The sequence below is a fragment of the Bacillus rossius genome, chromosome 1 (genome assembly GCF_032445375.1).
Source record: "Bacillus rossius redtenbacheri isolate Brsri chromosome 1, Brsri_v3, whole genome shotgun sequence".
Taxonomy (NCBI): domain Eukaryota; kingdom Metazoa; phylum Arthropoda; class Insecta; order Phasmatodea; family Bacillidae; genus Bacillus; species Bacillus rossius.
In genome coordinates this window covers 43,189,082-43,210,720 of record NC_086330.1, presented here as the reverse complement: position 1 = coordinate 43,210,720, position 21,639 = coordinate 43,189,082, and the positions used below count along the sequence as shown (strand labels likewise).

Sequence of the window (21,639 nt, the reverse complement as noted above, 5' to 3'; positions counted from 1 at the left end):
CACATTAGCAAAATCCCGAGGTGAGAACGATTTTGTAAGGACATGCCAAGAATGTATTATAAATCCCTAATCCAAATGTTTGGAACTTTTTTTTAGTAAGATTCCAATCTGAGTCAAGGACGGATGTGGGATTGTGCATCTAAAAGTTAATATCAGTCTGAAGAAAGTTAAATATGGCCAATGTTTGTTTTGAATGTACATCGGTGGAGGTGTACCAGCAACGGTGATGTCACTGAGCAGGCGTTTGTGCGATATTTACAAGTGAAATAACGAATATTTGAGTTGTATTCGGAGTCTAATCTAAGTGAAAAGCCCTTTTTACGATTTTCTGAAAACACTTCTCCTGGACTCCGAAAACAAGATCTATGAAATAAAGCAGAAACTAATTTACATTAGACAAAGTCTAAATGTCCAGTGAAATTAGGGAGCCTCGTACAGTCAAGTGCTTTTGAATCCTGTAAGTAACAAGGTTTCTGATGCCACCGTGTCCCTGGCCGGTTCCTGTGACTACACACCAACTGATGACCTAAATTACACTTTGAGCGACTTGCACATTGTCAAGTGCTCAGTCAGCAACAACCAGCATGCTGACAGTGACACCTTTACACTGGTACAACGTGCGCAAAAACTTAGAATCGATATAACTTCAGAAGCAAAACGTGAGCCGAAGAAGAAGAAAAATGGGCATGTGTACTTATGTACGCGCGTGAGAAGTTATACTTCTTTGGCATCATTAAAAAATAGTTTTTAATTGCATGCAAATAATTAATTACAATAAAATAATAAAATGGCTGGAAAAAGATAGTCAACACAGTCAATTAAGTTCAGTTTAAATTTGAAAAATTAAATAAATAAAATTTAGAGAATAATAAATATATATGGCATAATTTGTACTAAATATTATAATATTCTTAATTTTAAATATTTATTATTGTTTAATATTTTAAAATAAAATAAATAAATTTAATAATAAATATTAATATTTTAATTTATATCAATAAATAATACATACGGATAGTTAACCTCAATTATATTGGAGCACTTGAAAAAGTATAAAGGCACAATTTTTTTTACAAATATTTACGAATAGGTAAATAATATTAATCAAAATATTCAATTTCAATCACTACTGAATATAATTTATAAGCACATATATAATTCGCACTTGTATGAAACTAAAACACGTGTTGTGAATGTAGAAACCAGAAACATGTGGATAAATATTATAAATATGAAAACAGTGATCAGAGGCGACGAGCGTGCCAACATGCGCGACTAATAGAGGTTCTATTTCTATTTTGTTGGTAGCTTTTTTTCGAGACTTAATGAGCAGTTTAGCGGGCAGCTTCAACCTGTTAATTTTGTGTTACAGTGATGTGCGCGCATCTTAAAATTTCACTCTCATCATTTTTTCATAATGCGCCTAAATAAGTATAACTTCAAAAAAACCTATGAAAGTGGGCAACAGGAACACAACTACACTGAAAACAATATCTAAACCACCCTTCAAGAAAAGGCTCTCTTCGTTATGGGATTCAATCCATCAGTCCAGAGAAAAAAAATCATTAACTATATATCTAACGAACTGAATTTATCACAAATTAAGGTGACTAAACTTAAAACCAAATATAATTCATACGCTTCGTTTCATGTTTATATACTTGAAAATTACTTTAACAGGATCGGTAATATTGTTTTCTGGCCAAGCGGCTGCACGATAAGCCCCTTCTACGGCAAACTTCATCCAGAACAGATTATCAGTAATGAAACTAACAATCAAGAACTGAATGATCCTCCTAGGCTCATTCCTAAACTCTCAACTGCTAGTGTGCGTGCTTCCACATCTTCTCAGGTTCCTGGAGGAGCACCTTACTCTTACAACGTGCTGCCAAAACCTAAGGAGTTGGCAATTTACAACCAGAATGTCAGAGAATTAAGGACTAAGTCAAATGTGTTCTTAGATAATATTGTCAGTTCTCATTGATATTATTTGCCTCACTGAGACTTGGCTCAATGCAAACGGCGTAACATCACACTATTTCACCAAATAATACCATGTTTTTAGAATTGATAGAAATCAACTAACCAAGAAGAAAAGAAATGGCTGTGTTTTAACAGCCGCTAACAAGTCTAAACTATTTAAAGTTTTTAGAAGATAAACTCTCATCATTTCAGGATGGCATCATGATTTTTGGTGATTTTAATGTACCTGAAATTGACTGGATCAATACAGCACCTACACATTGACAACACTAAGGTGCACCATTTACTTAATTTAATATCTAACCTCGGACTAAAACAGTGTAATAATACATATAAATCTTCAAGATTTGTGCTTAACCCATCTACATCTTTGTTCAGTGAAAAAAGCCTACAATTTCTTATCAAAGAAGATATATATCATCCTGCTTTATACATTAACATCACAATTGAATCTTTCACTAAAAAAACCAACATTTCATCTGTGTTCAGAAACTATAAAAAAAGGTGATTTCCTCGGTCTTCAGGACTCTATTAAAAACCACAACTGGTCTGATGTTAATGAACTAGTTGAACAACTCACTAACTGCTTATCTGGAAAATTCGACAAATTTAATACAAGCTTTAAAATCTAAGAAGCATTTTCATAAACTCTATAAAAGATATAATAATCACTATTATTATTCACTTTTTTCTTATTTACAAATTAGTAAAATCCTTACTAATAAAAAAAGACAAAATTTTATGGTATCAGAATTATATGAAATTATTATTAGGTACATTAAATTAATTTAATTAAATCTAACCCAAAAAATGTTGACATTATATCAAAATTACGAAAAATGGCTATTACGAACAGCATTCATTAAAAATAAATGGTGTTATTACGAATGATCCTAGCAAACTATCCAATGGTTATGCCAATTATATTTCTTGTATTTATGAACCTGCTATTTGTATTCAACACCCTTTGCCAACTAATATGTACTCAGTGTTTATACCTGTATCTTCAATTTCTGAAAGCTTAGTGTACTGGGGTATTAAAATTTTAAAATATCTAAATATACTGGTCCAGTTGCACCCACTTATTTGTACCTCTCTTGTTACTTATATTTAACACTAGTTTAAAAACCTTTGTCTTCCCGTTTCAATGGAAAATACCCTAAGTTATTACTATCCACAAAAGAGGCTCTAAACTTTATGCTAATACCTATCGGCTATCGACCTATATCCCTACTTAATGGTTTTTCAAAAAATTTTGATAAAAATATTTTTAAAATTTTTAAACATTCAAATGAACAACAGTTTATCAAGTAGTCAACATGGTTTCAGAAAAGGGTTGTCGACCATCTCTAACTTACTTATCTTTCTTAATCCTGTATAGGTACAGAGAAGTTACTAACAGAGGACAGGTAGATGCCTGTTACTTCCATTTAACAAAAGCCTTTGACACTGTTAACCATTCTATACTTAACAAATTATTTAAGTTTGGTTTAACTAAATAATTTATTAATTGGTCCTCCAGTTACTTAACAGAAGTTTCTATTTTACCATTAATAATCATAATTCATCTTTATATGATGCATATATATATATATTAGGGCTGTGTGAATGTGACTTTTTCAATGCAAATCAAACGCGAATCAAATTATTGCAAATATTTGCGAACAGCGAATAATTTGTGAATATTTTCTAATTAAGTTCCAAGTATAAATCTGAATAATTACAGTCAAAATTTGGCATATTATAAATTGTCGTTTAAAAGAGTAATGTTCTTTAGCTTTATATATATTTTTATTACTCAAGTAACATGTAAATTTTTATTTCTCTTCTAATGGTTTAGTAATAAAACACAATCAGTGATACCGAAATGTCTTCATCAAAAGCCAAGCCTACACCTTGCCATCAACATTACGTAAATTGCAGTGCAAAAAGACCAATTCCTTTACATGTTCTGGATCCAGGCATTGCCTCTTGGAAGTGACAATGTTCCCAGAAGCAGAAAAACAACATTCTGAACTTCACTTCTTCTTCTGAAAATTAAAAACCGCAAAAAAAGTTTATGTAAGTAAACAGATCTTCGATGTATCAGTTTTATTTTACGCAATAAATAGTCAAGCAATTACCAATCAATATACCGAAGAGTTCATTATTACAACTGCTCGTAAGCAGTCAATATTCCGTTCTCAGAGTCTTTTGGAATCAAACGTGTCAAGGCAAAATAATTTTTAATGAATTTTGTTTATCGTGTCTTTTTAATTTTATCTAATTATTTACGTAACATTTTTGGTAGTTTAAAAAGTGATTGCGCTGGAGCAATTCTAGCAACACAATTCTCTGGCCAAAAATTTTCTAGATTTTTATTAGTAAAATTAATGGAATGGTGACCAAAGAGTATGTGTGCATTAGTTTTTAAAGGTTATTATTGAAAGCTGATGCGCTGGCATTGTTTTAATTTAAATAGTTTTACACTTTTATATGGCACATGGCTCGCCCAAATATTGTGCTAAGAACAACTGGATATAATAAATTAATTATGCTACACATCACGTAAAGTTTGCAGTAAAATCGTAAGCACTTATGATAATTTTCATGCTACGTTGGCTTTAACTGTTCTCAGTATACCCATTTACCTAACTTAAAATTTGATGTAAGTAAAGGTCCGCTTACAGTTTTTTTTTCTTACATTAAGTCTCTCGGGAAAATGTTTTCTTGAGGTTTGACATATTATTGTATCACACTTTTGTCAAACAAAAGTAATATTTTAATACATTCGGAAACTTTTGATGTTTGAAATTTTCAAATACCTAATTTGGTTTCGAATGTGAATCGAATCAAATATTTGATTCGCACGAATATTTGCAATTTCGAGTATTTGCACACCCCTAATAATATATATATATATATATATATATATATATATATATATATATATATATATATATGACTTAACTAAAACACTCAACTACTATACAGGATTACTTTTAGCTGATGACTTAAAAATTTATAGGAAAATAGCAACACTTAATGATTGAATCTCATTACAAACTGTGGTAACTGACATTATAAAAGCTAACAATTGGTGTAAATTGAATTTGGTTTCACTAAATAAAGAAAAAACAAATATATCCTTCACAAGGAAATACAAACCATTTAGATTTGATTACTCTTTAGAAAACATTCTAAACACTAAATGTTCTACAATTAAAGATTTAGGTGTCATTCTAGATTCTAAATTATATTTTCCATAAACATATTAGTACTTATATTCTTCCTCATAAAACCCTTGCTCTCAACAAATTTATTACTTTTTATGGCACCAATTCAGATTAAATTCTCTCTTTCTATTTTGCTTTAATAAGATCAAAATTGGAATACTGTTCCATAATCTGGAATGACATCAAGATGGATGATGTAAATAAATTAGAAAGCATACAAACCAAGTTAATCCAATTAGCAATTACTAAATAATAAAAACCTTCCTCCACCTAAACTCATCCCTCTCGCTGAATGCAGAGTCTACTTAGATTCTCTGTTTGTTGCAAATTGTTATAACTTTACAATTAATTGTACCTACTTCCTTGAAAATACTGGGCTGAAAATACCTCAATTTAATATACGTCAACCACAAAAATACTGTACTCTTCATAATTATAATGACATTATTTTAAGATGAATCATGAATCAAAGTAATCAGATTTCTAAAGCTAAAAGATTACTGCATCAGTAATTTATTTCATTTAATTCTATTTTATTTTATGTTATTTATGTCTATACTGTTTTATATGTTTTGTTTTGTACTAGGTACGTATGTATATATATAGTGTATGTTATGTAATTATTCCTAGTCTATGTACCAGTTTGTATTTGTTGCTGTCACTGTTGTCATGTGGCACTCTTGGCATCGTGCGTTGGCCATTGCGGACTTTTTCCTGCCGTGGTATCGACGAGGGTGGGAGTCCACATATTAACAGTGATAATTGTGTTTTTGTAATTGTGTTTCGTCTCTGTGTCGTGCCCACCAGTAAAGTCTATTGTGACTGTTGGTGGGTATGTTACAATTTTTTTAATAAATAAAAAAAATAACTGTTACAATAATAAAATCAAACGTAAATATATTTTAGACAATACCAGTCCTAGAGTGCCTCAGTTTAATAGCCGTTTAACAGCTCTGTGTATGGTTCATAATTGAACGATTGTTTGTGTACGTACTGTCTTGATTTGGGTCGCGACAGATTTGTGGCCTCCTCACCTTCGTATGTTGGCCATTTGCTTTGCACCTGTGCCTGCTTGCTCTTGGTGCCGTCGAGGTGGGGCAGAATGTTCACAGATTTTGCGGTGACCATAATTCACACTTTTTACTTGTCATCTGTCATTTCCCATTTGTCACTCACCGAAAAAGCCTCCAGCTATTGGTGGGCATAATATAAATGTAATCAAAATTAAAAAAATAATTATAAATTTATTTATTTTTTTCTGTGAATAATTGGCTTTACAGTGTTAATCACTTCTAAGTACTGTCTCACTAGGTGGCTAAAATAGCATGGAACCTACATCCTGTTGTGTTACCAGATTTAGTAATACATATTAGATTAGGTAAAACTTTTGTTTGTCAATCAATATTTAATTAGGCACATAAAAATTGCTTGAAAAAATTGTAAATATATCTTCACACGAGACTAAGTAAATTATAAAAAAAAAAAAAAATATTGATAAAAACTATTAAAACAACAGCAGTACACCCAAGCAACTGAAAGTTATGTATTATAATTGCAAATGGATACAACCCTCAAGTTAACAAAGGTCTGTTAAAAGAGGGTATACACACATGATATGTTGGTTGAGTTAGAAGTGATGTAGGGCTGCAGAAGTGGTAGCAAACACCTAAGTTCATGAGTAGCAGACAACTATAAATCATGGTACCGGTGCACCACTGTATTTCCAAAGGGAAGGGGAGGGAAGCTGTTGGCCGCAACAATTTTCCAAGATTTACGAACCTTTCTTTCACTGTCACAGGGGCTGAAATGGAAGTTAGAAAGATGTGTGTGTGTGGTTTGCCTGGAATATACAAAATATATAAAATATGCATCCCCCTACAACAGGTTTTTTATTGATTTTTACATTGAAAGTCTATTGTATTTTAACCTCTGAACGGTTTGACTGTTAAGCTTCCTGTGACACCAGGAATATACTATTTATGGTTCTTGGTGCCCGCTAATTTGCTGAGAACTGGTGAAACCCACAACTGGGACCCACACACAACTTTATATAAAACCTTAATAGCATGCAAACTATTTTAGTTGAAAATGTTCTTAATATTTGATGTTTGAATATACATTAGGTCCTATAGCAGTTATCTGGAACAGTATTAACACCACCGATAGTGACAAAATTTAATCCATACAAAATAAATTTTTCAAAATAATTAGTTCTAGACACCATCAATTACCCAAATTAGAATCTCTTTCAAATCGTCGCATCCATCTGGATGCCCTGTTTGTGTTTAAGTGCTATAGTTCAAAAATTAATTGCTTATACTTACTTGATAACTCTGGTATTCGAGTCCCGCAGTTCAAAAGCCGCCTTCGATCCCTATTATGTTCCTTACACAATAATAATGATTTAATTTACAGACTTATCTCAAATTTCAATAAATATGAAAATTTTATTAAAAACTTTAAATTTTAATTTTTATGATTACCCTAATATTTTGAGTAATTTTATAATCCTGCTTATTCTTCCCATTCTAGATCATTTAGTTAAGATTATCTCTGTTGCTGTTTTGTTTTGTTTTGTTTGTTATTGTGTCGTCTTTTATTATCCTGTGTATGTTGTATTTATTCGCTTGTATGTGTCGTCTTTTATTATCCTGTTTATGTTGTATTTATTCGTTTGTATGTGTCGTGTTTTTTATTACTTGTTCTGTGCACACCTCCAAAGCTTCGGCTGTTGGTGTGCATGTCACAAATTTAATAAATAAATAAATAATAATAATAATACAAAACACAAATTTTATTTTCCTAATACCTGTTTATCAGTTAACGCCATAAACCACCAACTTGACCAACATCTGGCATAATTTAAATTCATTAATTATAAGAAAAACCATACAATTTCATTTTAACCAACCCTGGTATTTATAAAAACTATTTTTAATGTTAGGCTAAACAATACATATTTAACAATTGTAATTTCTACATAATTTCATTTACCGGCTAAAAGCCTTTTGATGTGTGGACAGACAGACAGACAGACAGACAGACAGATCGGTATCTGGTAAGCATGACGGTACCTGGTCTGTCCAATACGATGCATGCGCCCAAGAACCTGCAGCTCGTCAGTTGGGTTCAGAATGGGCTCAGTCAGCAGGACATGTGTTGCTTCTGTGAGGTTGAGACCCTTGGAGCCGAGGTGTACCGGGAGGAGAAGGGCAGTGATGTGACTGTCACCCGCAGCCAGCTGAGAACATTGCAGACATAAAAAAGTCAGTTAGTTCCAGCTCAAAAGTTTCAAACTGCCTTAAAATGTCACATTTGTTTAACTAAATAATGATCGAGGATGTTCCAAAAGAAATAGACATTCAAACTCAAAGATCTACTAGCATCGTAGTTTTTGCAATTAGCTTTACTGATCGGCACTTTGTGAATAATAAACATGAGAGTAACACTTTCGACAAGCCACAAACAAAACAGGGTCACTAAATTATGCAAAAAAAATACAATTTAATTTAGGCACTGTAATTTGACTGCATTCCTTAATGCATATTTAAATTTTCACATGAATATTTTGTCACCTTTGTCTAAAATTTAACATAAATCCTCATTTTCATATTTTGGTTGTTGGACTATATATATATATATATATATATATATATATATATATATGGCTATGTCATGATAACTGTTAAACTATTTTTGCAGCAAACACTGCACTTTAACCTATGTAAATTAATGCATGCAAACGTAAATAAAGGTTTTGAAATTGAGAGGACATAAGCAGTAAAGGCATTCTTAATATTACTTAAAAAATATTCAGTTTAAAATAATGTTATCAATTAAAACAAGTAAATAACCAGGAGGATAAAGTGTAAATATGAGCTCATTTAATCACTATTTTGCAAATTAACTTTAAGAGCAATGGCTGATTTTGCTTTATTTTTCAGTTCGGGGCAATTTATTGTCCCCAATAAAATACAGTTGTATAGAAGAACAATTTATTTATAATATTACAAATAATTTAACATAGCCATAAATATTATCACATATTACCATACTTTTTTTATAATGTGTTATAAAAAAACTGCTGTGATATTCTATACAGTAGAACCCCGATTATCCGCGACTCGATCATCCGATTCGCGGATTAACCGCGATTTATGTCCATCAAGTCCAATTTTTTAGTTACATATAACCAATGATTCAAAATGTATGTAAATGTTAAAATACTTTGCAAAATGTATGTTGGTCAAAGTACTTTGACTCAGTTATGTTTATATACACAGAAAGTTAAAAAAAAAAAAAAACTAGTACATACATACGTATGTACATAATATTTTTGTGTTCCATGTTACGTGAATAGATTATACACTGGTGCGCGATTCCACGTCCGCATGACCGGACTGTACACTCCCGCGCGCAGCACGGCGCCGTGCCACAGAGATTACCCGGCGCATGGAGACAGTCCATTCCATTAGTGTACGTTGTTGAAGCGTGAAGGTGGTGATAATTTTATGTATTGTAACAGTGATCTGCATTCCGACGGATTATACCGTTGTGTTGTCGGGCGCAACATTTCATAATGTCATCAAATGAACAGAAAAGAAAGCGTTTGGTACTGTCCATCGACAGCAAAACAAAAATTATAGGAAGATTTCTGAGTGGAGAAACGATTGCAAACTTGCGACTGAGTTTAATGTCGGTAACACAACAGTGCGCGACATCATAAAAAATCGCGAAAAAATCCTTCAGTTTGCTTCACAGGCTGACACTTCAAGTGGATTAAATAAACGCAAGACGATGAACGAATCCACATTTAGCAGCTTGGACACTTGTTTGTTTGAATAGTTTCAACAGAAAATGTCGGAGGGTGTAGCATTAAGTGGCGTAATTTTATCACAGCAGACGTATTTTTTTTAAAAAAAACTAGGTTTGACAGAAGAACCATTTTCCTGTTATATTACTTCTCCGTTATTTTATTAGCACCGACTGTACTGAAGTGTGTGTGTTGCAACTAGTGCTTGGCACGCAAGATAAATTCAGTCTATCACTTCCTGACGCGGCGCAGTGATATGACGGTGTTTGTTTATTTCAAAACTCAGCTAAGAGTGAACGGAGAATAGATATAACGACCCCTCACGGTTCCCGAGATTAGGGTCGTTATAAATAGGTGGTCGTTATAAGATTTCCGACCCATCTGCAACACTAAGTCTAGGCCGTTTTTGCACTAATTCCACGTTCAGCAAGCTAAAAATAAAAAATCTAACATTTTAAATTCATATAAATAAAGGGGGATAAAAACACCGTGAATTATACGAGACAGAGACACCGTTTCAAAACCAACAAATCAAGTCTCAATGCACTGGTATGAAAAATCTTATCTCGAAAAGAATTTTGAAGGCAGTCGTTCTGTAAAACAATAACCAGCCCGCAGTGGCGTAGCGTGCCATCTCGGCGCCTGGGGCGGGAAACCCATTTTGCCGCCCCCATTCTATAGGTGCTTAGTTAAAATTAAATTTCACATGCAATGAGGTACCTTTTATTGAAGTTAAAATAGAATGAGCGGTTTTACAAGCGGATTCTACGGGCCTTATGAGCAGCGAAGTCAGAAATAACTTTGTCAAAATCAATATTAGCAGCCAATTCTTGTTCAATCGACAATATAGTCAAGTTTGATAGTATAGCGGAGTTATGTTCTTATATATTTTTAATGCCTTTTTGGTAATTATATTTAATTTTCGGAGCTCCGAAGTATATGATCAAATTATAATTTTTCGGGGGAATTGTTAAAGTATTTTTTTAGTATTATTATATAGCTATTTTTTATAAGTAGTAATGAATGAATCATAGATCAGATCTCAACCCGCTTCACCGGCGACCCGCCCCCGCGGGCTGCCGCCCGGGGCGGGCCGCCCCCTCCGCCCCACCCACGCTACGCCACTGCCAGCCCGATGGTGTTACTGACAACAGAGCAATGAGCTAAGTGTGGCAGCGTCGCTTACGCGCGATGAAAAGAATGCGTGACCTTGGCAGCTATCAGCTGTCTTGGGCCCTCGGACTGGCGGGCGGCTAGTCACACACCTCGGTGCAACAACGACTCGCGTGCCCACGTCTCCGCACACGAAAGACTTAAAAACCACTGCTGCCCAGCACTAAGCAGTCCGCTTCTATGTCAACAACGCACACGCACACAAAGCATGTGTATATATGTAATCTCCGAATGTCCACAGATGGCTGTCTGTGGGCTAATGACCTTTGAGGCAAGCATGACTCGGCTAACCGCGATTTTCGATTATCCGACTCACTCGTCCCCTTCATTAACACGGATAATCGAGGTTCTACTGTATTAAGTTTTAAGAAAATAAAACTATCTCACCTTAAAATGTTTCACTGAATCCTTATTCCTTATTCCAGTACGTATTCGAGTGAAGGTGATATCGTTTTTCACTAAAGCAGATTCAAGGATGTCCAACACTTTGTCCCACTGTCAGAAAATTAAAACATACCCAATAAGCATAACTTTGGTTTTTGTTTGTTTAAGGAGACGGGACATCAAAGATTATAGTGGGTTCCGAACCACTTGCAGAATTTATAAAAATACCTAGTGAACCAATTTCAGAACTTTTCAAAAAATTTTTACAAGTTATATTTTATTAAAGTTTGATTTTTAAATCTACATTCATAACAAAAATAAAGCATAAGAAAATGGAGTACATAATTTTCTACAATTTGCAGAGATTCTACAAATTTTTAAGTTAAATCTAATACAGTATCAGAGATAAAATTCCACATGCGACTATAAACTGAAGCAGGGAGTCAAAAAACAAAACATAAATCAGCAAAAGGCTGCTAGAATGAAAATTTTTGTGTCTTCCAGCACCATTGCTGTTTATTTTGAGTCTTTTTCGTGTCGGAACTTCTGTGACCTGTAGACAGTCTGACTAGGGTACCTACTTAGTGCTCGTAAATGAGTCATGCTGGGATGTTAGGATCGAAACCTCGAGCCTCACCGACACTGAGGGTCACAATGAGCAAAAAATTACTTTGTAAGATTCATAATAAATTAGTTGACTACAATTTTGGTTGCATGTGTTGCAGGCTGTGAGATCTTTTAAGTTGGGTGTTAAAGTCTGTTAAAAGTGTTCCAAAAATCCATCTTAAGTGAAAAAAGATGGTCTTTTTATTTCTGTGACTTGAATCTATTGTAGATATTGGCACAATTTCTTTCCCACAAGTAAAAACTGGTAACTTCTCTTAAATAATGAATTATTATGTTAGTGATGTGTGTGTGTGTGTGTGTGTTTATATATATATATATATATATATATATATATATATATATATATATATATATATATATATATATATATATATATATATATATATATATATACACACACATATATACATACATACATATCACACATATAAAGTAAAAAACACACAATTTGCACATGATTTTCAGTTAACTGAAAAATAAGTACATACTTGAAAATCAAAGTATAGCAGATGTAATGCCCCTCGTGCCTCAAAATTAAATTATTTTAAATTAATTAAAAAGAGCCTTGGAAACTTGCTGGGTAAGAATAATAAGAAAAATAAAGTTATTCACCAGAGGTGGCACGAGGTGGAGAACAAGACAATTTGGAACTCCCTGACACAAGCAACTTGGGAGCTGGTGGATCGTTTAAGGGAAGAAGGTATATCATAAATAAATTAACACTACACAAGTAGCTTGGTCTATAGGTTCCCTGTTTTATTTAAAAATGTAAATAATGAATTCTGTGTTCCATTTGATTTGGCATTTGTAAGTTTCCCATTTAACGATATTAACAATATATTTAAGTTTTTTGAGAATGGGCCGGCCCGATATTATTATAACAACACATACTCAACTTTAACAACAAACAATTACATAAACAAAAATTTATAAGTATCACACCAAAATTTGATTCGTCCAATGATTACATCGATAATTAGTTTTATTCATTCTACTTGTTCTTGAGGAAAGCACTGTTTGCTGGTAGGCTATTCATTCGATTAATGTAGTTCGTAGCTAGAAAGGAGGGGGGGTGTTGATTTTACATTACCACCCGGGTCTTCAAAAGATAACGTCGGGTCGCGGAAACATCTCTTCTAACGTGACCCGCAGTGGAGGTGCAGGACCACGAGCTGGGAGCAATTTGTCTCTCCAGCACTTCGACCCTGTCTGAAACCCAAGTCAAATTCAAAACGAATTAGACCTGCTTCCAGACAGTCGTACACCGTCAGCGCAAAAGGCCAACAAACGGGAATGTGGGAGAAAAGGCCGGATTACTCACCAAACAGGGTGTAGAGTTCGGAGCTCACTAGGTGTCTCGCGCCGACATCAGGATGCCGCGGACCAAGAAGTCGCGAATGCGCTAACGAAACCAAAAATTTAGGAAAAATAAAAAAAATTCTTAAACTTTCAATAGAAACATAACTTGAACTAATTTCTACTACTGACCGACTACTGAAAAAATGGGATCACATCCCTTAGAGCAACTGACTACATCTCTTCTGCACACGAATTCGCAATTCCCGCGAAAAGCCTCCTAGCGCAGAGGACGCCGAGAATACGTGGTCAGTAGCCGAGGTCAGAGGACTGAGTGCCGCAATGGCGGACAAAGCTCCTAATTAAATCGGGTGGTGAGGCCCTAGGTCAAAGGAGGGGGAAGGTTTGGTTCTAGGCCAAAAATTTCCGAAGGTGCCCTAGTGGTTGTACGCACGTCTTCAGTAGTTCGCGCCAAAGAGCGACTGCTGCGGTCTCTACCGGCAGGTATAGGAAGCAACAAACAATCGACTTCTACAGGTCGCGAGGAAGAAGCATAGGGCCATAAGGCGTAGCGGCGCTGCGCTCTGGCGGCGTAAAGGGGAACAAACGGAGGCGGTGAACTGACTCGCCGCCAGGTGTCACGAGCGTAGTCTCAGCTCGCTGGCCACCGTGGGTGAAGTTGCTTTTTTCTGCCGCTAGGTGTCGCGGAGGTCTCTTTAGGACCAGGGAGAAGGTACTTGAAATAGGCCATCGTCTTGGCTAAGTTCATGTCAGGTCACTGCTCCTGGATTTCTCAGAACTAAGGGGGAAGGGTGGGGGAAACAAAAGGCGCAACGAAGCTGGGAACAACCGTCCATGGGATACCCGTTCGTGACAAGACTTACTACTCTCAGCAGTTCTCTGAGAAGTAGCAGCTTGCAGCCCAGAAGCTGCTCTATGCAGTTTTGGTCATGAAGAGAAATAATATTACAAACTCGGGACGTGACTGCAGGCGAGAGAAATTTTAAGCTGGTTGCCAGCCAAGTATTAGATCTGCAAAATATCAGATACGTCTCTGGGAAAGGTGCTTCAGACTACTGGCACAAGTTTAAACACGAGGCGTACACCGGCCTAACAAAAGTAAATCGCCCTCTTGTAACCAAATAAAATTATAAAAATAAAATTTCCAAAATTAATTTAAAATTATAGTAAAAATGTAAAAGAGTGTCGAAATGCCTAATTTCCGGCACACAGATGAGACCATATTTTTATTAACGGAAACTAGGTCCATCATAAGTATGGTTACAGAACTGAATTTTGTTTATTTTCCAGTAACATACTGGGATACCATGAGAAAATTGTATGAATTCATTTAGCACAATGTTAATTATACTGCCCCAGTCTGTAAATTTCAGTTTGCACGAAATCACCACAGGCAAATAAAAGTCGGGCATGACACCATGAAGTCTGCTTTAACTCGGTAAACAACAGATGTACCGTGGCATACAGTTAGCTATACGAGGGGGGAAGAGATACACGCACAGGTCGACTACGCTATCGGCTGTTGTACAAACATCAGTTATGGCAAATTAAGTTGCGGCTATGGAGTGTAAAGGACTAAATGATTTTACGTCCGCGTATGCCGCCATGCCATAATCATAAATCACGGTACCAGTGCCCCACAGCCACAGAAAAGGCCGTGATGGACTTCAGTCTAGCCAGTGGCAGCGAACTCGCATACTCAAACACAAAGCAACATCTGCCCATTCGTCTGTCGATAACTGTACTTGCGCTAGCACCTGCAGTTGGAATCATAGTGGAATCATGGCTTCCAAGAGAGACCATAATGCATCGTGTTCAAGTATTTGTGACAAAACTAGAATTATTAAGGTGTAAAGAATGTAATGAAGGCCACACTTAGGTTGGTATCACTTTAGTTTAAAGCAAGTCAACTGTGTGCACAATCGTACAAAATAAGGACTCTTATCAAATGTTTATATAAGTCTGATGCTGTTGGTTGTAATTGCAGGATTATATTTGACATTAGATACTGGAACAGAAATGAACAGATGATTCACACAGAAAAACTTGTTAAATGAATGGTGCAATGAAAAAAAATCACAGGCCTGACAGGATTGGTGTGAACCAAGCAATGAGACACGAATAAGCATTTTAATTTTTGAAAAATTAAATTGTAAATATCTGGGCAGTAGTATCGGTTGCACTGCCAGTAAAGTATGGTTTCGAAAATTTGCGGAAAGGTACACGACATGGTTGAAGATCATGCCCGGATAGGCAAGTCAATCACCAGACTGACGATAACTATCTCCCGTTAAGCAGTGTCATATTTGTCATACTAAGTATTTGATGGTAGGCTTATAAAGATAAATTGTGTGACATATTTATCATTGAGTGATATTGTATGCATTTATATTAAGTAAAGAATATTTTCCTACACATGAAGTAAATTAGCCTTGCTATTTATGGAAACCAATGCTTCAGAATATGCAATTCTTGATAACACGAACATTTTTTGGAATGCATTAGTCGTGCTAAGTGAGGGATTCAGGTACCTACTTAAAGTGAACAAAAATGTAAAATAAAAAAACCTCGGGGTCTTCAATTAAAATTTAATACACAAATAATTATATTGTCTTATTTAAAATGGGGCATGAAATTACTCTTAAAGATTTAGAACCACGGACAGCAAGTGAAAGACCAGAAAAAAATATACAAATATTGTGTACACTTACCAAACAATCACTAAAAACTACTGTATGTTAATTTGCCAATTTCAGTTCAGTGTACTTTGGCTACTACTGATGTAAGTTTCAAAGATTGCCATGCATCAACTCACCGTAGAAAACACCAACGCTTTGACAAAAGGATCTTGTTTCTTCAACGCCAGCAACCTGCGGACAATCGCCTCGACTTTGGTGGAATATGAGCCTTGCACTGACAGCTCATCTTCGCACGTTTCTCCTTGCTTGCATTTGTCATCGATGACGACGTACGATATGTTCCTGTGGTCGGACAACTCGCGACACACAGGGCACCTCACCAAAGTCCTGTTCCTGCTCATCTGGTTGAGCAGTGTGGTCACACATTCCAAGCAGAAGCTGTGCCCGCATTCCAGAACATTCCACTGGAAGTTAAAACCCAACCCTGTAAGACTTGTAACATTGCACGTAAACAAACCACAATGATGCACAATATTGTCCTAACAATTTACTAGTGGAAAATATATTACATATTTACATATACATAGTTTAGATCTAAAACTTGATTTTACAGCTGTGAGAATCAAAACAGCACGATTATGAACTAGGCAATAATGCTGCATCAATTAAATATAGATATCTGCAACAATGAATATGTGTTCCAATTAAGAATTAATAGATGAAAGTCAAATTCAAAATGTACACTAATATACTTAAAATTGATGACTACTGTATTGACTGCTAGATGATAATCATATGTAGTAAGTATGTGAGATGGGAAGGCAAACACCAAACAAGTTGTTAACATCAAAAAAGTGGGGAGAAAAAATACCTTATTTCCAGAAAATTAAAGCAACATGAAGTAAAAATGTATGAGTTTATCATTGAAGGTAAATATAAATTCAAACAATGCATTGTCCAAGTGATATAATATGATAAAAATCAGGCCTGAGCAATTTTGAGTTATTTAGTTTGAATCAAATTCAAATATTGAATATTATGAATTATAAGCAATGGCTGATCCAGAAGTGGGGAGGAGGGGGTAAAGGCCACAGGGGCAATTGCCCCCGCCACAACCACAAAGGGTTAAAGGTTAAAAAGACTTTTGAGGTGGATTTTGGGCTATTTTCATATTAAATACTTATTAAAGACAGCTGTATAATCATGAGTAACTATATATAACCTCTTTAATATTTTCATTACTCTCTAATATATTCATTACTCTTTAATATATTCTTTACTCTTTAATTTAGTCATTGAAAATATCTCGTGTGTTTCCAATCACTCCACTGCAGAATTATTTGCTGACGACCTCAAAATTTGTAGAAAACTCTTTTAATAATGACTGTCTATTACTAAAAACTAAAATCAATGTAATTTTCAATTGTTGCGAACATTTCTTTATTACTGTATTTATAATTACAAACTAGAAAATAGTGTCCTTTCGAAATTGTCTACTTTGAAAGATCTTGGCATTATTTATACTCTAAATTATATTTTCATCAGCATGTTCAACACCTAAAAAGTAGTTCCAGAAGAACTCTAGCTTTAGCAAATATTTCACCTTTTAAGCTACTACTTCTGATATTATTCTTTCTCTTTACTTTTTATGAATTAGATTAAAATCAGAATATTGTTCAGTGATTTGGAATTCCATCAATTCATCTGACAGAGATATTATATCAATTCAATATATGATAATAAATTTATAGATCTAAAACACTTATCTCAACCTAACTTAGTTTCTCTTTCAGACCTTAAAGATTACCTAGGTTCACTTTTTGTTAAAAAATTGTTATAGCTGAAAAATTAATTGCAAACATATTTTAGTTAACACTGGACTTATGAGTGCCACAGTTTCACAGTCATTTAAAATCAATCTTGAGCACAGTTCAAAAAAAGAATGATTTTGACTTTAGATTAATTTCTTATTTTAACAATTTAGATAACCTGGTTAATTACCTAACTGGATCAGCAAGATTTTCATATATTTTGTTACTAATGTTTTTAATAACTTATTTATCCTTACCTTACAGAACTTAAGATTTACAGTATTTTATAAAAGCTGTATTTACCTTTCTTTATTAATAATCTTGTATATAATCACTCATTCTTTTTAATATTATTTCCTTTGATTGGTATTAATATGGTATAGCTATAATTGTTGACGTGACAACGTCTAATAAATCGATGAACGCCGGCTGCACGCACGAAAAAGTGTCCCGTAACACACATTGTCCCATTACACTGTGTCCCGTTACGCTCATTGTACGCTTGCGCCGCATCTATCTCTCTTCCACTCGATTGGAACAACCATCAATTTGACTTTTTTCGAGGCACATTAAACTTGAAACACTCCCATTCGTTTCCCACTTTTCCTATCATCGTCCTATCCTTAACAGAATAACACAGATTGGAAGAAGTTAAATAGTAAACATGTATAAAAGTTATAGTTAAAATAATCTCTTCGTCAAAGTAATAAACATTTTTGAATTAATGAGTGCAAATAAAAGTAAATTTATCAATTAAATTTATAGATTTCATTTCACTCCTTCTTTGTATCCATACAAAATAGTGATAATTCAATAAAAATGATTCAATTTTATTCATAAAAGTGTGCAATCGTTTCATCAATGTTTTGTTACGACGTTGTCACGTTAAACTATTGTCCGTAAACCGACTTTACAGACAACCAATTAATTTTTTTCATTATAATTTTAATTTTATCATTGTAGTAATTGATATCTGGATGAGCTGTCCATGTTTATCCTTTGTCCTGTTATTGTTTTGCTAGTACAAGAATATGTGTATTTATTTATGTATGTTGTGCCAATCAATAAGATTTTTTTTCCAACTGTAGATGGGCATGTTACAAATAAATAAATAAATAAATAAATAAATAAATAAATAAATAACATATCTAGACTCAGCTATTAGCATTTAGATATTCAGTCTCGTTCCCCTGATTTTATAGAAGACTTCTGATGCCCCTCACAGAAGCCAAGTGTCCTGCATCCACCCTTGATTATAAAAATATCATGTTTAAAAATTAAATTTATATACTTTCATGCCATGGTAATGAATATTTTACATTATTGGCTACAAATATTAAAAAATAACTGTACAATGTATAATTCTGAAGTTTTTTCTCTGGGTTTTTCTGCTGTGTTTACAAATTGTCTTGCCAATCATTCTGATGTTCACTGTGCATTTGTTTGAATCAACTATGTACGATTAATTAAAACTGAGTATGTATACATCAGGGACTGGAAGTAACGCGCTACTAGTAACGACGTAATTTGTAACAGTTACTTTTTATGGTAACGATCGTGGTAACGCAATATATTAAGTTTTCAGTAACTGTAACTGAATTAAATTTATCCGCCTTAAAGTAACGATAATTGTTGTTACTTCTTGCGTTACATTTTTTAAATGTATTTCTTATTGAACGAACGATTTGTTGATTTTTTCAATCCCAGAACGAAAATCCCGACAAGCATATTATTTCGTTGGCTAGCCTGCGCTCGTATTTTGATTGTCATTTATTTAATATTTGCGACATGCGGGTTTACTGCTGTTCTGTTTAATTAATTAACCTACCTGTGCACATGCGCGAAAGCAATGACAGAATCTAATGAAGCGAGAAGCCGAGAAAGCAGTCCAGAACTTTCGTTGCCGTGGCCTTCGTATTTTAATTATTTCGAAGTTCGGTCCAGTGATCAAAATAACCTTATTGTGAAGTGCTTGTTGTGTGGTGCTGCGAACAATAAGATGATCCGAACGAACGAACATTTCATTATTTTGTAGTGTAAACTAATTACTCAATGTAATTTAAGACCTAATTTAAATTTTTTCAGTTTAAATAAACATATATCTTTACTAAACACAATATGTTTTATTAGCTTTTGATTATAACAATATTACGTATCACATTTTTAGTTTTTCACAAAGTAACTGTTAAAGTAACTTACAGTTACTTTTCTCAGAACTGTAACTATAACTGGTTTATTTTCAGTAGTGTAACTTGTAGTTGTAACAGGGTTACATTTCCAATGGAGTATTTGTAACTGTAACTGAGTTACTTTTTAAAAGTAACTTTCCGGTCCCTGGTATACATTTATTTTGTACCAAACGGAATGTACCTAAAAACTATGAAAATAATTTTAAAAAATATTATTTTGATGTATTTATAAGTATTTTAAATCAAATAAAATGTGAATACCTAATTCATTATTTGGTTTTGAATTTGAAATTTTGAATACTTGAATGCACAAGACTAATAAAAAATTAAAACCACAATGGAAATCTCTGTGAAAATTACTTGTTTTAGATAAAATTAACAGCTACTGTTCAAGTACATGCAATACAAAAATAAGAACCAATAATCAAGAGGCAAGATTGTATGGTGAAAAGCGATAAAACAAAAACAGCAAAATTAACCTGAATGAACTCATTTTGAAATATAGAATTCATTTTATAAGTCTATAGTTTTAGCTCATATTATTAACCTACAATATTATGCACTGAAAAAAAAAAAATTTAGTTTCTATGTAAGTTTTTTTTCCTTCAAAATAAAGTAAATAAAAGCAGTTTTTTGGACACACACCATTTTAGTTTTGCATTGTTTGTGATGGAAAGATTCTGAAGAAAAAAAATTGAAGATAAAAAATTCACAGAAAACAAGACTGAATCAGCTGATGTCAATTTTATTTTTTATTTTTCTAGCTTTTATTCCTGAACCAAAGATGAAACGAAACAAGTATTGTGGACAACAATGATGACAGCACGGACAAAAAAAAACTTCTAAATACCAGCCAGCACAAGAATTCCATTACATGTGTTTTAATTTTTAATGATACAGACAAAATACATTATTTTTAGATGCTTTTTTTTTTTATAAATCATAAAATCTTGGCTCTACCAATAATGTATATAGTTGCAAGCTAAATACTGCACTTCTCACCTTGTCCTTCAGTTCACCCTTGCAGATGGGACACGGCTGACTGCCGAGTGTATTCTCTTTGCGAAGATTTTGTAAATAAACAAACTGACCAGTTTTCTTCTTCAGCTCACTCAAGGAGAGCTCGCTTTCGTTGTACAACTTAGTCTCATACATATCAAGCTGTAATTTAAAGAAGATGATAAAAGAATATTTACAATTTCTAAGAAAATTATATAGGCACCGCAATTAGTTATAAATACACAAAGTAAAATACTAGGCATATCATTGCAATTATTAAAAAAAATAGATTGAGTTTATTCTTGCAAACAAGTTTTCTTAGTCCTTGGTGTAGGGGTAAGCATTCTCAACTTCAAACCACTGGGACACAGCTTGGAGTCCCATAGAATGCATTGGTCATTTACAGATTTACTTAGCTTGTAAGCCATTTCGCACTAAATCCTGGTATAATGATGTTAAAAATTTCTCAAAATAAACATGACAAAAGAA

General features: G+C 33.9%; 1 protein-coding gene across 2 annotated transcripts in view; it reads right to left on the bottom strand.

The window, feature by feature from the left end:
* LOC134535208 (E3 ubiquitin-protein ligase SHPRH) overlaps positions 1 to 21,639 on the bottom strand; it is a 97,975-nt gene that overhangs the window by 5,484 nt on the left and 70,852 nt on the right. Inside the window, exons 18-21 of one of the 2 annotated variants that reach the window (XM_063374249.1) lie at positions 21,154 to 21,312; positions 16,328 to 16,615; positions 11,572 to 11,679; positions 8,273 to 8,439 (exon numbers count right to left, since the gene is read on the bottom strand). In XM_063374249.1, the coding sequence (XP_063230319.1) occupies positions 8,273 to 8,439; positions 11,572 to 11,679; positions 16,328 to 16,615; positions 21,154 to 21,312 (722 nt within the window). The remainder of the gene's footprint in view (positions 1 to 8,272; positions 8,440 to 11,571; positions 11,680 to 16,327; positions 16,616 to 21,153; positions 21,313 to 21,639) is intronic. The other variant, XM_063374258.1, reaches the window with a different exon arrangement.